Source organism: Xiphophorus hellerii, chromosome 16, assembly GCF_003331165.1.
Source record: "Xiphophorus hellerii strain 12219 chromosome 16, Xiphophorus_hellerii-4.1, whole genome shotgun sequence".
Lineage (NCBI taxonomy): Eukaryota > Metazoa > Chordata > Actinopteri > Cyprinodontiformes > Poeciliidae > Xiphophorus > Xiphophorus hellerii.
The window spans coordinates 16,082,142-16,098,437 of NC_045687.1; the positions used below are offsets into that span (position 1 = coordinate 16,082,142).

General features: G+C 38.5%; 2 protein-coding genes across 3 annotated transcripts; one reads left to right on the plus strand and one right to left on the minus strand.

The window, feature by feature from the left end:
* The first annotated feature begins 1,774 nt into the window (after nt 1-1,774).
* nme4 (NME/NM23 nucleoside diphosphate kinase 4) lies at nt 1,775-6,852 on the plus strand. 2 transcript variants are annotated; one of them, XM_032587002.1, is made up of 5 exons: nt 1,775-2,003; nt 3,521-3,651; nt 3,732-3,833; nt 3,960-4,072; nt 5,085-6,852. In XM_032587002.1, the coding sequence occupies exons 1-5, from the start codon at nt 1,790-1,792 to the stop codon at nt 5,203-5,205; spliced, it is 681 nt and encodes a 226-aa protein (XP_032442893.1). In that variant the 5' UTR covers nt 1,775-1,789; the 3' UTR covers nt 5,206-6,852. The 2 variants fall into 2 exon arrangements, with proteins under 2 accessions (XP_032442893.1, XP_032442894.1); XM_032587003.1 differs by lacking the exon at nt 1,775-2,003 and adding an exon at nt 2,432-2,582.
* Nucleotides 6,853-6,886: 34 nt separating this feature from the next.
* On the minus strand, nt 6,887-15,997 carry eps8l1a (EPS8 signaling adaptor L1a). Its single transcript, XM_032587001.1, has 14 exons — nt 15,869-15,997; nt 14,440-14,559; nt 14,245-14,303; nt 13,815-13,947; nt 12,562-12,647; nt 12,395-12,469; nt 12,161-12,309; nt 11,865-12,074; nt 10,776-10,884; nt 10,556-10,699; nt 10,337-10,475; nt 9,251-9,413; nt 8,231-8,363; nt 6,887-7,480 (listed from the first exon to the last, which is right to left on the minus strand). Exons 2-14 carry the CDS (start codon nt 14,555-14,557, stop codon nt 7,436-7,438), a joined length of 1,563 nt encoding a protein of 520 aa, XP_032442892.1. The 5' UTR covers nt 14,558-14,559; nt 15,869-15,997; the 3' UTR covers nt 6,887-7,435.
* Nucleotides 15,998-16,296: the final 299 nt, after the last annotated feature.

A 16,296-nucleotide genomic window follows, 5' to 3' on the forward strand; every position in this document is an offset into this window, starting at 1 on the left:
GAGCCGTCACAGCTGAGAGACGCCATGTGGTTGTGTTTAAAAATGGCAAAAGAAAGTTAATTTTACTTAAACAATGGCTGTTCTGGTAGAAATTATTGTACATCCCCACAGGGCAACACAGGTTCTATAGGGAAATGGAAAAGGGGATGCATTCTAAATAAGAGTGGATTTACATCACTGTGGACTTTCCTTCTGTAGAAGAGAGTGCAGAAATTGATTGGTGTCTTAAATAAAATTATCACACTTGCTTTAAAATGTATACTAAAATTACAAAAGTGGAGGTAACAGAAAACTAGTCTTATTATTGGGAAAAAAAATCTGTTGGAGGTTGTACTTTGTCAAAGGGCTAGACAGAAAGGGTGATAAAATGGGAAAACTGTCTTGTTGCTGTAGGACAATTCCAGCCTTGTTCCCAATCTACATGCACTATAGAAACCGGGAGCACAACAACAAAAGAAAAGCAATTCACATACATCAGATGTAACAGAACATGATCTGCAACCTGTGGAGCCACAAATGGCTCTTTGGTCCTTTCACAATGGCTAATAATAATTTGGCTAAAATGTTCAGAAACATTTTTATAAATATATAGACGACATAAATACAGAATTTTAGCTGCTTTTTAATTATATTTTTTTCTAGTCCGATTGGAAACGAAGTGCTTTTGTGTATGTTATTTCCCACAAATATAAACATCCAAAAGAAAATAATGTAGACATCCTCTTTTTGTAATTTTAAAAAATTATTTCCTTTATTTTAAAAACGTAAAAATAGAAATATTTATGAAAAAGTTTTTTTCTGAAAAGCTTATGTAACACGTGGCTCTAAAACAGTTTTATTTTGCAGGACTGAAGGTGGAAGTGGCTCTTTGGTTTAAGAGCAACTGATCTAGAGGGAAATGGGTTTTTAAATCTTTTATCCTCCATCTGATGTGATTTTTTTTTAAAACTGCGGCATAAACACAACTTGCCTTTATTTCTATAGCACCTCATTTAGAAGTGATTTACAAGACAAACAACAAAGCAATAAACAAGATTTAACAGTAAGTTAAAGACAAAGTTAATATAAGATATAAAAACTATACCTGCAAATTAAAGATTGTTGGACAAATGGGTTTAATAAAAGCCTTTACGTATAAAAGGATTGTAAAACAGTGAGAATGAAGATCTGAGAACAATTCGAGGCCTGTCTGTCGAGAGCAAAGATTTCATGTGAAATGGAGGATAAGATCTTCATGCTAAGCAGAAGCAGTGACTTTAACCGCTTCAAAAACAATAAGGGTAAGTATTTTACATTCTTAATTCCTTGATTTTTGCAGACCCCCTCTTAAAATCTATCTGTTCCTAGTTAAATTTTGTTATTGAATATCCTCCCAAATTAGGAGAATCTTTATGGTCACTATGGTTCTAATAGGCGTAGTTTTTTTTTTCCCCTTTTTTAAAACAGACCTGACCAGCATTGAAGGGTGAAAGAGGTTGGGCTCAACTCCAGTTGTGACTTGGCCGGTTATTCTGCTTCAAATGCTCCCTTTTCCACAATAGTTTTGATTTGCGTAAGGTCTTTCTTTCTTCACGTAGACACTCTTGGGAAGGCAAGACCAGTGACTGATTCAAAGTTATCACACACTTATATAGTGGCTGCAAGGCGAAAAGGCCTTCTGGAGGAAGATGAAATTGACTTTATGGATCTTTTTCTAAAAAAAATGCATGAAGGAAGAGGGATCTGGCACGAGTAGAGTTAAATATTGAGGAGCGACTGTCAGTGAGTGGAGCCGGACAGAGGGGTGGGGATGACTGGTGAGTTTTTAATGGGGAGGGTTGACTTCACTCCAGGGGCTGACAAAACACGCGTGAAGCGCACGGTCATGTTGCAGCGCAGGGTTTTCCACGCGGCTCTTAAGCACTTTTTCACAGGGACTCAAGAAACCAAACGAACTCTGCCATGTGGGCTCCTCTGTGCGCAGAGGTGGGGACACAATCTCGTCTTGCACAGGCGCAAATCAAGTAAGTGAAGAGGGTTTTTTTCTTCTTTTTTTGTGGAGGTGATAAGTCGGAGTCATTCGTGCATTTCCGTAAGTTCCTTTTTGCGCGTTTGTTTGTTTTTCCCCCCTTTATAAGTTTTGGTTATTTGTTATCTTTCATCCACTTCCTCTCCGAGTAACGGTGTTTTTAAATTTGAATGGAAGAATCTCTGAGCAGAGTTCACTCGAGTCAGAGACTTTAACCCCGAAGCGCAAAGTTTTTCCCCCAAAACCCAACGACAATATTTGACAACAAATCCGCCCTCCAGACGAACGGGGTCATGAACCAGAGATAGATTAGTGCAGGGGTGCCCAAAGTCGGCATCCTGCATGTTTTTGTTCTCTCCCGGGTTTTAGTAACAACCTTTTCAGCATGTCAATGTTCTTCTTATAGGCCGTATAATGAGACATCATTTGAGCCAGGTGCGTTAAACCAGGGAGAGAACTAAAACATGCAGATTGCCGGGCCATCGAGGACCGACTTTGGGCACCACTGGGTTAATGTGTTAAAGGTTCGTGGCTGTGATGTGGACGTGCGTGTGGCAACAGAAAATGCCCAAAGGTACGCGGATTCAGTAAGGATCTACGCTTTTTTTTTGTTTTGTCGGCGGTGCAGCATCATCGCGTGGATTTGAACGTTTACGGATTCGAACTCGCAACCAATCCGCCCATGCGTCATTGTTCAAGTCTTGCGTGGCTCCGCTTCTCAGCTGCTCTCGTGGCGGGTCTCGTGTGTTGTTAATGGATCGCATGCAGTCATTCATGCGCTCCTGGTGTTGTGGCCCCTGTCAGGAGTCGTGGAGTACAACTGAACTGGAGCTGACATGTGTAAAACATCCATGAGGAATGAACCGGTCACATGGTTTATTTAAGAGAAAATGGTATAGAAAATGTTGACTCCTGTGGGGAAAAAAGTATCCGCAATATATATATACAGTATATATATAACTATTTTTGTCACTGTTAAATGTTTTTTATCATAAAATTTATTATATTACTAGTTTAAGTCTGAACAGTTTTCCAAACCTATTAAAAAAATAAAGACCTCCTGAGCTTGATTATAGGCTGTACAACCTTGAATAACAACAACTGCTGTCAGGTTGTGTGGTTGTTTTAGGAATTGTGTTTGTAGAATTGTTAATTTTATCTCTTTTTTTATTATTTTTGTTAATTTTGGAGTCATTTAGTTGTGGACTTTACTGGCGTGCTTATTGTGTGGCTTAAACAAGGAAAGGGATCAAAGTTGCTAAAGACTGATGATCACAATACAGAACAATTCAAGGCCTTGCAATGAGGTCCAGTTAGCATGCTGTTCGCTAGGGCAGGAAGACAGCATGTTTGCTTGTAGAGTTGCACTTAGAAATGCGCTTCCTTGCTCCAAGATGTTGAATTTTTACAATCATTACTCATCTTCTCTGCTGGATAGCTGCTGCTGATCCACCAACATGTAGCTGTGCATTTCAGTTGTATATTGACTCCTATGTTCTTTTGCCACATCAGGTCTCCCAGATGTGAGGGAGCGGACTCTCATCGCCATAAAGCCGGACGGAGTCCAGCGTCGCCTTGTTGGACAGATCATCCAGCGGTTCGAGCAGCGAGGTTTCAAATTGGTCGGGCTGAAGATGCTGCAGGTAAATAAACTCTGTGTGTTGACTGTGTGAAGAAAACGACCTCTTTCTAACTCCTAACTCCAGCTGTATTTGCTGCGAAGGCGTCTCAGGATGTCCTGTCCGAGCACTACTGCAACCTGAGGACCAAGCCGTTCTACGGCAGTCTGCTGCGCTACATGACCTCTGGACCCCTGGTTGTGATGGTGAGGGCTTCCCTTCTTCTCTGCCCGGCTTTGGGCTCCTTGCAGTTTTTACATTGTGTTTGCTTTATCTCGCACTTGCTTATCAGTCCGCTGCAATGCATGAGCGGTGCTTTTATCTATGTTTAGGTATGGGAAGGGCATAACGTCGTTCAGACATCACGGACTATGGTGGGAAACACTAACCCGGCTGAGGCTCAGGCAGGAACCGTCAGAGGAGATTTCAGCATTCATGTCAGCAGGTGAACTCAAATCATTTAATCTTGTCTTGTTTTACAAAACCTTACAAAATAAAATTAATACAAGACAAACATTAGCCAGAGAAGGAGCCAAGTCACCTGATGGTAGCTCTGAAGGAGCTGCAAATATTCACAGCTCAGGTGGAAATATCTGTCAACGCAACAGCTGTTTGTTACGCATTCAACAAATCTGGGCCTTATGGGATAGAGTGACAAGAAGAAAGATGTTTATGCAGGAATATCTAATTTGTGCTTTGGAAGAAGGTGTTATGTTGAGATGTAGCAGGTGCTGAACTTTTTGGTCTAAATGTTGAGAATACTAACTCTGCTCACCATACTGGACACAATGTATTTCTGTGGAAACACGGTGGTGGCGGAATGATGCCGCCGGGAAGTTTTACTTCACATACAGAGGGACCTTGGGTGGAGGCTGGTTAGTGTTGATGAGAATATGAAAGGAACTAAATACCAGATCGTTCTGCAGAAAAGTTGAGACTGAGTCAACATTTCACATTCCAATGGAATAGCAACACCTAGCATACACCTAGACCTAAAAACAAAATGGCTTAGATCAAAGCATAGTCATATTTTAGAACGACCTAATCAAAGTCCAGACCTAAATCCATCTGAGAATCTCTACCAGGACTTGAAAAAGATATTTAGATACGTTCTCCGTCTACAGCGGCAGAGCTATGTTCTGTAAAAAGTCTCATCTCTTGATTGAGAAGAATCTACAAATGACTTGAAGTTGTAATTGTGGCAATGTGGTTCTACAAAGTATTTACGAATATATATCTCTCCTTTTAGATTTTTATTAACCACCTGTGATATTCCTTTACTGTCAGAATTGTGCACAACTTTAGTATGTCAAAGAAAATCCCAATAAAACATTTGTTTACAAGGAGAAAGAGTTAAAAATATTCAAGGCTCATGAATAGTTTTGCAATTCAATGTACGTAAATGCCCATTATCAACTCGCGTCGATGAAGTAATCACAAGTGTTGCTTATTTAAAGGAACGTGGTCCATGCCAGTGACTCGGTGGAGGGGGCTAAGAAGGAGATCCAGCTGTGGTTTCAAACCAAAGACCTTTTGGACTGGGACTCCTGGGACCAGACCAGCACCGGCGATGTGTGAAGACGGCATCAATCGAAGGAAGTGAGAGAAAGATTTACTGCCTTTTTCCCTGCTGCTCAGTGGTCCGTCACTTCAGTGCGACCAAAGGCGATTGTAAAACATGAGCCATATTCAGTGATCTCAGTGATTTACCTCAGAATTGCACACAAATAAAAATGTTGATGTTCTGTCAGATTTTAGTTTTTAATCCTTGTTTGAACTGGTGCATATTTTATTAATTTGTAATCAACATGTTTCTGTGTAATGGTTAAGTTACTTAAGGGTTTAAGATGCAGAATGTTGACTTAAGAGTACACAAAGTTAATTTATTATGATTGTATTTTTAAAAAAATGTTCTGTTTGAACCTTTCATCCACATTCTCTCAGCGAAGAAACACATTTTACACACACTTTCTAGACTGGCTTCTCTTTTTTTTTTGTCCCCTAAGCAAAAATGTTGTATTTTAGCCAACTTTTTCTACATTTGGCAAGATTTGTTTTGAGGCCATAATTTGGCCATGCACTGAAAATATTAATAAAAGAGCAAAAATGGTTAAAAGTTTTTAAAAAATGAAACAAAACTAGAATAATGTTTAAGTAGATAATGACATATTTTCCTTAGAGGCGCTAAAGCAATAACCCAAAAATAAAAGCAGGTTAGTGTGGTCAAGGGCTCATTTTTGGGCTCGGCTTCAATCATACCTGTATATTTTTAGGACATTTTTCTTCACATTCTGATCACTGCAAAATATTCAAAGCTGAGACAGAATTAAAAATAATTGTTTCAAAATGATTTTTGCTGTGCAGGAGGAGTTTAAAAGTTGGATTCACACAACATCACACACCGTCAACTGAACATTTCTCCCTCATCCTTTCCTTCATAGGACTGATTTTTATTGTTCGCAATGTTACCTGCTAGCTTAAATCTTCCTTAAGACTCTCCCCCAAGGAGAGCCCACACGTGGATATTGTTCTAACTTATGCTTTCGTTTACTTGTCGTTCTATGACCTCTCTGAAATAGGACGCAGCAATGGCACATTTGTAAAATGTTCTGTATCAAAATATCTAAAATGAGCCATAAATATAGAAAGTAAACACATCTTCATCCCTGTGACGATGTTAGGAAAGCAAATCAGGACAGGCTTGCAAAACCAACACAGGGTAATCTGAAAGGTCAGTTGTTGTTTACACGGTAAAATTTGACCTCTGGTGAAAGTTATTTGTAAAACTGGTGAAGCAACGTTATGTGCACATCACGTTGATTTTCCTTCTGCTTGTGTACCTGGATGAGTGTTTTTGTTTTTTTGCGTGTGAGGGGTCTCAGGGTCAAAAACTTTTCACAACTGATAGAAAAAGACTTGAAAGCTCCTGCTGAATTTAGTGTTGAGAGATATCATGAGTTAGAGGATTCAAAATAAACATTACAAATGCATCTATTGACCTCTACTGGTGAGATGTGAATATTCCAAATAGGAATATTTCTGGGTTTTAAGCAATAATTAACAGAGCAAATGATCGCCTCACTGCCTTGAACACAACAGAAAATCAACACTAATGTTTTTTTTTTGTTTTGTTTTTTTTAATGTGATATGCTTGTACATTTAGACTGAAACAACACGTGGCTGTACAAAGTGACATAATAAAAATGAATGTGAAATAAACATCAATGAATGCGAAAAGTGGACAATCTGGAGAGGTTTTTGTTAATGTAATCATTTTACAATCATTTTGTCTCGTTTATTTGATTCACATTGTTAGTATCCACAGAATATCAACTAAGACGTGATTACAACAAAATAAAAACGGTAAGAGAAATTTATTTTGAGAACGTATGAAATAAAAACATCTTGCATGTCAGTGCGGCTAATAGGGCTGCATCATTAATGCGTAGTTCATGTAACCTTCATGTGCAATAATACAAGGCCTTACTTTTTAGCTGTGTTCAAGATGCTTTTTGACACAATGTACATAATGGCTAATAGCATTTTAAAAAAGACATAAAACTCTAGCAACATGAAAACACTAAGAACAAAGTTAGCAGAGTTTATTTAAAAAAAAGAAGTAAAATATTTTTCTCAGTGCAGATATTACTCTATAATTAACACATGTATGTAATCTTCATGTTACTGTGTAGTTGATGAATTTATATAGCCTTCATGTACAACAGATTGGTCTCATATCCCTTTAAGTCACTATTGATTTCTTTGTCTTATATCGTGACGTTTACCAATCCAGGTCAGTCATCAGATTTCACATCTCCGCCACCGTCTCTAGTTCAGAAACTTTGCGCACGTCCTGGTAAGAAGCAAACAATACGCTGGTTCAATAGAACAAAATTATAATCACTATTTTTTAAAGCAAAAGATGACACATCAACCTGTTTTCCTCAATGTTTCCTCAATAGAGATGGAAAGTTAAATCAGCTCAATTTCTAACACAAACAATTATCATTGTTACCTTCTATTTTTAACAAAATGCACCATCAGAGTGAATATGTTGTATGATTTTTACTTTATTGTCCCTTACATTTTCCTAAATGGAAATTTGTTGTTGGTTTGTCAGAATTTGAGCAAAGTGCTTTCTCCAACATTTTTATGTAATTTTGCTAATGGTTAAGTGATACTCGGCTTTATGTGGATCATGGCCTTTAAAACTACAATTGTAATACTGTAAAGTCCTTTTTTGTACAATTAAGCAACTTTTCACATAAGTAGATTCACCACTGTTTACTAGTCAAAGGGATTATAACTCGGACACTATCCGCCTCACCTTATCAAGTGAACTCCTCATTTAAAGGTTTTAATGATATCTTCAATATAAACAAATTTACATTGTATTATATAAGGGCTATTAGTTGATTAAAAAATGAAACAGAATCAGAGTTGATTACTTTCTTGTCCTTGCTCATTTTGAATGTAGGTCAGTTCAGTAACAATTTGGCAAAGTGATGCAAGTCTGTGCCTCAGTCAAGGCCGAGCAAATAAATGCCTGTTGACAACAGAACCAGACCACAGAACCTGACAACAGAGACAACAGGGTACAAACCTCGAGAAGGGACTTTTGTCCCAGCAGCTGCAGGTAAATGCGCTCTCCTTCCAGCGGACACACACTGCAGAGCTCCTCATTCTTTAAGGAGAAGAGCTGAGCTCCATTCAAAACTCCCAGCGTCTCCACTGTCCTAACAGAGGAATTGTGAAAGAAACGGATTAGTTTGTCGCCAGCTTAGTTTCAAATGGAAATTTAATGCAAATATTTACGAGAGGGTACGATAAAATAAAAGATGCTCAAGGGAAAGCGGTGAGTGGTTTAATCTGATTCAAAACATTTTCATGCTAGCTCAGAGAGATGCTAAATAATACAGGACTCCAAAGAGTTTGCTCTACAGTCAATCATTCACCCACTGATGGTGGTGAGTTACATTGTAGCCACTGCACTCTGGAGCAGACTGGCAGACATCGGTACCACAGGGACACATCTCAAACTGTTGGGAAACCAGTTTATTTCCCTTTAAATGGTGCCACATTTGTAAGGAGAATGCATTTGTGGATTAAGCAGAAAAGTTGAGGATATTGACTGTCCCTATGAAAACATCCTAATTCTTATTTGTTAATGCCAAGCAGTTCTGACTACTGTTTTGTGTCATTTTTGGTTGGATGACTGAAGTTTGACGAATAGATTTGCTATTTATTTGTTTAACAAACAAGCTCCAGCAATGCGTGGAAGAACTATAGGCAAACACACCACCTCCTTCCCATGACGGTCACCAGCTTAGTCACACACTGCTGAGGGATTGCATCCCATTCTTCAAACAGCATTTGTAGCAATACGGATGTGTTGGTGACTCTGACCCAAGCTGATCCTCAGTCTCCAAATAAACCGACTTTCTAAATGGATTAAGGCTGATTGGCCACAAAAAAGAACATTGTTACCACATAACAACTACGTCATATGTCTAGTAAAATCAACTGAACACTCGTTTCTTGTTAAAATATACCGTGAGGAACAGATTTTTGCGTTGCTACATGCACATTGTTATATCATCTCTCTGAAGCATTCAACACTCACCCCCGACTGAAGCCCTTCGCAGAGAGCCAGGCCTTCACCTCAGCGCTTTGGGAGTGGTAGTTCAGGGGGATCGAGGTGCCAGCTGTGGAGGGAGCCTCCATCTCTTCAAGCGGGTTCCTTTTTTTAGCCAGCCGCTGCAGAAGCTCATTGTTCATAACCATGACTGTTAGAAGATGGGGGGGGGGAAAGCAATGTTATTCAGACTTACAATAGAGAGAGATTTTCTAAAATGCAATATCCTGACTGCTTTTTCTCTCATTTGTATAGTTTAGGCCTAAAAACGTTGGGGAAATAAACAACTTTAAATTGGATCAGAAAGAAAAAAAATCTGGTCCTAATTGTGTAGCCACATCAACACAAACCTTACAAACTTGTAATAAGGGTGTTGCAACAGACATTTAGTTAAAATCCTCAAAAATTCAAAAAATAAATTCTTGGTTATAAGGTTAAAAGATGTGGCAAAGTTTAGGTGGTGTAGATCTGAATAATGAAATTCCCATTAATTAAATTCAGATATACTTAATTAAACCCAAAAGGAAATTAACTATTTTTATTTTCATGTGTCATGCCCAGTGTAGTAATCAGAGTTTTTGTCTAAGTGCCAAGAAGATGCCCAACAGATCTAATGTCACGAGTAGAGCATTACTGATTTCGCTATGATGCTTTAGATTTATTTAAAATGCAATGGATAAGGAGCAGGAACAGAATGGGAAAAAGAAAGGAAGAGAGGTGAGGTAAAAAGTTATTAGTGAAAGAAGGAGATGAGGATAGAGAGGAAGAAGAAAAGAAAAGAAAACACAATAGAAGTCTGAAATTTAATCTTGTGCAAACTCTCCAAGTTTCCTAAATATTTACATTCCAAACATAAATATGTCATTTATGTTTTTTACACTGATTTCAGTTTTCATATTTAAATTCCTGTATGGGTGGGTTCTGTGTACCATTAGCATAAATATTAAAACTTTGCTAATGATGCGTAAACATCTAATTATTTTAGAAGCAAACAAGATCTGTTATTTTTTTTGTTTGTCATTTTTGTTTTGTCATTACTTTAATAGTACTGCATCGTGTGGACCGGCGTGTTACCTCGGCCGCCATCTTCCTTTGTCATGTTCGATGGCAGAATCATGCTCTTATGTCGCTCTGCTCGGCTGGTCGCGCTCGGCCTGAACCCGTCGCTGCTCGACGGGGCGTACGAGAAACACCGAGGGGGGAGAGCTGTTTTCTGTTGAGAATGAAGCGGGACTTATTCCAAACCGAGGCCGCAGAGTATTTTCAGAAACACAAACATAGCCGTGTCCGTACCCTTGACTCTGTTCGAAGCACCGGATGGATTTTCTCTGTGCTGTTCAATGCAGACAGAGGCTCCAGAATATTACACGGAACAAGTCCTATCTCGTCATAACTATTCCGGCACTTCCAAAAGCGGTCCGATGATAATTCAAGGACCTGAAGGAAGATAAGTTAAATCAGTTTCTGCTTTTTACAGGTCAGTATTGAGCTCACTTGTGGGGGTGCAGTGTACCTCTAGTTTTTCCCCATGTAGTACAGAGAGTTCATCATTGTTTCTGGCCACAAAGTCGTAATTACAGTGATACATTCTCTCTCCATTTGGTGGGATCCCATTGTTATTACTGAAATTACATTCAGAAGTTTTGCAGCTCATAAAATAACAACATTGTCCAAGTGAAGTATAATTCCTTTGCGTCCATTTGCTTTTATTTGCCCTTCCTTCACACCAATCTGACATCAAACCACAACAATAAAGTTCACCTGAATTTGGGAGGTCTGTGTGCTTCTCATGCTGCAGCTTTAAAAGCAATAGGTGTTTCTTTCATTGTCGAAGGAAATCCCTAGCAACGTCTTTAGCCAAAAAGAGGACCAGGAGTAAAAGAAAAAAGAAAAGAAAAAAAACGTTGACTTTTTCATAACTCATGACGGCAAACTTCAGGTTGAAATAATTTTCCGGGATGCCATGAAAAGTGGCTTGTAAAAAGAGCTATTACGCAAGCATCATCTTATGCTGCTAAAAGTTTGATGAAAGGCCTAGTGGCGTTTCCTTCACCACTATGGTAAGGCTGGAGCTGATGGTTATGGTGCAGAAACCTCCCATGCACTAAGAGAAATAACAGAGAATGTAAGTATTCTGATACTTCAGGCAGAAACATTAAGGTGGCTGGAAAAGCTGCAGGCAAAAAGACGGCACACAAACATGAGGATTCCACAATTTGTTGTGACCTGGTGACATTTGAAGGAGCAGGAGGTGCTGGATGCCATGGGGGGAAACTCCATGAAGTTTCATAACATTCTGACTGAATGTCCATAACATTTATATTCAGTCTTATGCAATAAATTAAAAATATGCTTTTCAATGTTTGTTCACAATAAATCTACCTTTTAAAAATAGCTCAATTTAAGTGGGTGCTGAACATACTTTTCATTAAATCCTCATTTCTGCATTAAAAATGTGTTTTTATTGATTTAATGTAATGTTCTACTCCTAAATGTTCCATTTTCATTAGCTGCAAACTGAAAAAAATCATCATAATTAGCCAAAATAAGCACCACACACACACACACACCAAATGTATTTTTCCAATAACTAAACTCTTACGCTTTTTCGGTCCCTTCTCTGTAGCTCTTGGGCGCAGGTTGGACATGTTCCGGTTGACTTTGCTTCTGCATGCTTTCATTAAAAGCGTCCTCTTTGTGCTGCAACTGGATGGGATCTACCAGCAGCCGACCAGCTGAGTCGCAAGCCTGAGGCTGCCACCCATCTAGGAAGACAGGCGAATATGGAGGAGCAGAAACGGTCTTCTGCGAACTGAGGATGACAGAGAGAGCGTTTCTTCTTAGAACAGAGGTGCTGTAAGCTGAAGCAGAGATTGGTGCAGAGAGAAGGACACAGACGTGTCTGAGGTCCAGTTGGGTCCCAGGGATTTCCACAGCTCCTTTTCCTCTCCAGTCAGGTGCTCTTGGAGCAGAGAAACAGCACCTCTGGTCATACATGGACTCTTCACGGATGCAGCTAATGTCGGGCCCTCAGTGGTCTTCACCACCTGTAAAACAGAGAATGGATGCCACTCAAGTTAGATTAAAATAAGGGAAGCACTAAACCAAACAGTCTCATAAAGTCGGTCCTACCAAGTTCAGAGGTAAAAAGATGTGGTGGAGCAGATCTGGTGCATCTGGTTGTGAGATGGATGACTTCAAGCGATCCTATATCAAACAGGAAATAGTTTTATGCATGGAAACATAACATGTTTTTTTTAATAACTTCCAAGAATTTTGTGTGGATGCTTATATATTACCAATAAACAGAAGGAGTACTTTATTTTCTGAAAGATGTCCACAAATTCCTGCTCAGACGGAGGGCTCGCTTTCTTGGTCAGCAAGTCTTTTGCAAGACAAGAGAGAGCAATCACAATAACAGCCACAGCTGTAGAGCAGAGCACGCACTTAACCACAGACACAGAGCCGTCACTGTTTGAAAACCTTTGCAAACATGGGTAGGTGTTTAAATATTGTGACTCATCTGATGGGAGTGTAATTGCCTGTGTAAAAAATAAAATAACAACCTTGCTTTATTTCCCAGTGACACACTCACTGTGAAGTCCTACACAGAAAGAAAATGTGAATTTAAAACAATATTTAAATAGTCACACCCTCAAATTAAATAAGACTTCTTAATTATATAATTTTAACCTTCACACTGTAAAAAATAATAACATTTTATGTTGAATTAGCTTAGTTTGCTAAAAGTTCACAGAAAAAAAAAATGCATGGAGGTTGCATTTCACAGTATTGTACATTTTAAATGATACTGTAAATTTAGCAGCCAATAAATTATTTTTGTTTACTGTTAATCGTTATAAAAAGTTTGTTTTAATCGCTGTGAATATGTGTGTGTGGTTAAAACATTTCCAAAGACACATAACCCTTTTCTCCTCACATCAAATATTAAAGAAAAAAAAAAAGTCCAAGGCACACCTATTGCATCTTGTTGACATCAAGCCTCCGTAACAATGTTAGGATTTACCTGTTCTGATTTGGTCGACTTCTTTTTTTTTTTTATTTCTTAGCCTCAGAAATTGAATTAACATTGCCGTCTATGCACTGAAATTAGATTTAGTAAACAACGGATAACGATTTTCTGTGAATGTAGGTGTGTACAGAATTGCATAAGATGAGAACAAAACCAAAGTAACATTAGTTGAATGATTAATCAGGCAGGAAGAGCAACAATACAGGTTGACCATCCCAAGTCAATAAGCTGCTCTCTAAGATTGGTTTGTCCTGCCCTGAAGACAAAAGGCGGGGTGTTTCAGCAAATACAAGAATTTTCTGAATAACCTGGGAGCTTTTTCAGCAATCTATATACTGGCTTGTTTTAGTGCAGGCTAAAAAGGTTTTTCTTTGCCTTTTTCTGCTCTAATTACTTAGAGCTCAAGTTACGACCAGTCAATGCACTAGATTATTTCACAAAAACTGAGTTTCAGATCAATTTTTTTAGTTTCCCGGCTTTGTGGCCAACAGAGTTTAATTTGCATGTACCAGCTTGTACCTTGTTTGTCATTTTTGGTGCTTTTCTTGGCACTCCTCTTGGTCCTTTGGTTGAGAACGCTCCGGGCCTCCGCGGCTTGTTGCAAGCGAGTCATGAACTTCTCGATGTCATCAAAGCAGTGATTCAAGATTTCCTGAGAACACAAGATGTGTAAAATAACACCTTAAATGTCAAAAATATTTTCAGATAGGTGGCTCCATTCTCAGGATCTTTGAAGATAATGTTACCTAATTACCTATAAGTAAAAAAAATATTTAGCGTATCATGAAATTTATCTTTGATTCTGCATTTTTTTCCACTTTTGGTCAATATCAATGACACATATCTAATGCCATTCTTATTGTGTTCTTGATGTATCAGATTTAATCTGTAGATACTATAACAAGGGGAATTACGGACTTTACCAAGTATCCACATTTTTCAGACTTACAACTTCTCTTTCTGCAGTCATCAGCTTTTTGCGGCTTGACTTCCCGCTTGTGCCGTTCTCTGTGCCAACACAAAACAGCCACATTTACGGAAAAACTGATACACTTTACAGATGCACTCGGTTCAGAGTTTCGACTCAACTCATGTCAAAGAAGTCAAAAGAAATAGTGCAAATAGTCAGGGTGGCCATAAATACCTCTCTCAGCGTCTGTGATCATGGGCAGCCCATTGGAACGATGTTGCTCTCGAAGTGGAGTCAGCACTTTGACCCCAGAAGGCTTTCTTGGAATCACTTGAGGAGGTGACGTCGACATTTCTTCGATGCAGATGCGAGCAAAGTAAAGTAAGTTCCCAGTACAAATTAGGAGAACTGAATGGCAGCATTAGCTGGTTCTTCCTGTAAAGCTTTACAATAAGCCTAAATGCAAATATATTTTAATAGTAGGAGCACAGCCTGAAAATGTTTAAGGATTTGAACCTCGTAATAATAGATTTTATTGTAGATTCAGTCAAGGGATAAAAAATAAGAGATCATGTTAGAGAATATTTGTTCTTTACAGAAATCTGCAAGTAAGACCATGACTGGTGGTGCCAATAATTTTACTAACATGCAGTTAGATTAATGACTGCATCTTAAAGAATTTTTAGTTTTCAAAATGTTTACACATTTTATACATTGCAACACTGTGTATTTGAGTCAAAAATATTAAACTAGTTCACCGGTCTGCACATTTTAGAGGATTTGTGAGCTGCCTTGTCTTACCATCTGTTTTCAGAAAAGGACTTTCAGGGCCATCAGTTCCCTCAAAAACCTGTTTTGTTGAAGAATTTTCGATTACATATCTCTAATGATTTAGGTTAAGATAAACCTTTTAAAAAAGTCAAACCATCAGGTTGTAATACTGAATCCGTTTCCATAAAAGGGGGTTAACACACAATGAGACGTTGTAACATATAGATAAATCCTCCACATTATGAACATTTGGGTGCTTTAAAGCACTTTTTAAAAAAGTATACCATTAAGTCAGGTTTAGCGCAATTTGTGGAAGCCTTTAATGTCAATTTTGACACGTTTTCACATTTTAACACCTTGGTGATTTTGTCTGAAATATTTTTTTAAATGGTATAAAAAATTTATAACAACTTTATAACAACTTTAAAACAAGATAAGGCTGACCTCCTTATCTTAGGTTACTGCCTAACAAAGAAGTTCTGTTTGGAAAGTTTTCTCCTGGGCGTCATTCTCAGAAAAATGACAGATAAGTAAATTCAGGAAAAACCACTATGACCAGTAGGCATGCAGGTGACACAACCATCAGAATCTAAAGAGAAACTTTTACTCATTGAATAAAAAAAAGATGAGTGGTTTCAGGGTATCACTTTGGCTTTCTTCATCTTTCTTTCCCCCTAAGCTGTTATTTTTCAAAAAATAAAGAAATTATTCTTATGTCACAAGCTGGCGTTTTGATTTCCAAGACCTGCAATCTGTTACTGGCAAAAACAGCTGGTGATCAACAGGTGCATCTCCGTATTCATTTCTCATTCCCATCACCAATTTCTCTCCTCATCTAAAAAAAAAAAACAAAAGGAAGAAATTTAGGTAAAATCAAGATTAATCACTGTACCTTTTGGTGAGATGTGAGTTGCAAGTCCAAGTGGCAGTCACCACTCCTCCAGCTGAGCTGTATGCGCACAGAGTTTTGGTTGTTTACAAGAGGACGTCCTACCTTTTTAAGATCTGTCAGAACAAGTAAAACAAGTTTTTCTTCTGCTGTCTCTCTCCCTTGCTCTCCCTTGACTCTCCAAACACACACACACATGCACGCCCACACACACACACACATACATGCATATTGTCCTGAGTCCCTCTCTCTCTGTCTCTGTGTAATTGGCAGTTTCTTCCTCCTTTTGACAGGTATCTGTGTCACCTGCCTGTGGCTTGTGCCACAAGGTCAGCCAAAAGAGCAACAAATGCCATTCCAGGACTGTTTTCAGTCTGCTTAAAAATCCTGCCAACATGCAGTTTCATTTGAAACTATTACAGCAAAAGCTA

Coding starts and splice junctions, on each gene's coding strand:
- nme4 (XM_032587002.1), top strand. CDS start 1,790: ATGACTGGTGAGTTTTTAATGGGGAGGGTTGACTTCACTCCAGGGGCT. Junction 2,004..3,520: donor CTTGCACAGGCGCAAATCAA/GTAAGTGAAGAG, acceptor TTGCCACATCAG/GTCTCCCAGATGTGAGGGAG. Junction 3,652..3,731: donor TCGGGCTGAAGATGCTGCAG/GTAAATAAACTC, acceptor TTTGCTGCGAAG/GCGTCTCAGGATGTCCTGTC.
- eps8l1a (XM_032587001.1), bottom strand. CDS start 14,557: ATGTCGACGTCACCTCCTCAAGTGATTCCAAGAAAGCCTTCTGGGGTC. Junction 12,310..12,394: donor TCTTTTTACCTCTGAACTTG/GTAGGACCGACT, acceptor TCTGTTTTACAG/GTGGTGAAGACCACTGAGGG. Junction 7,481..8,230: donor GACAAAAGTCCCTTCTCGAG/GTTTGTACCCTG, acceptor GCTTCTTACCAG/GACGTGCGCAAAGTTTCTGA.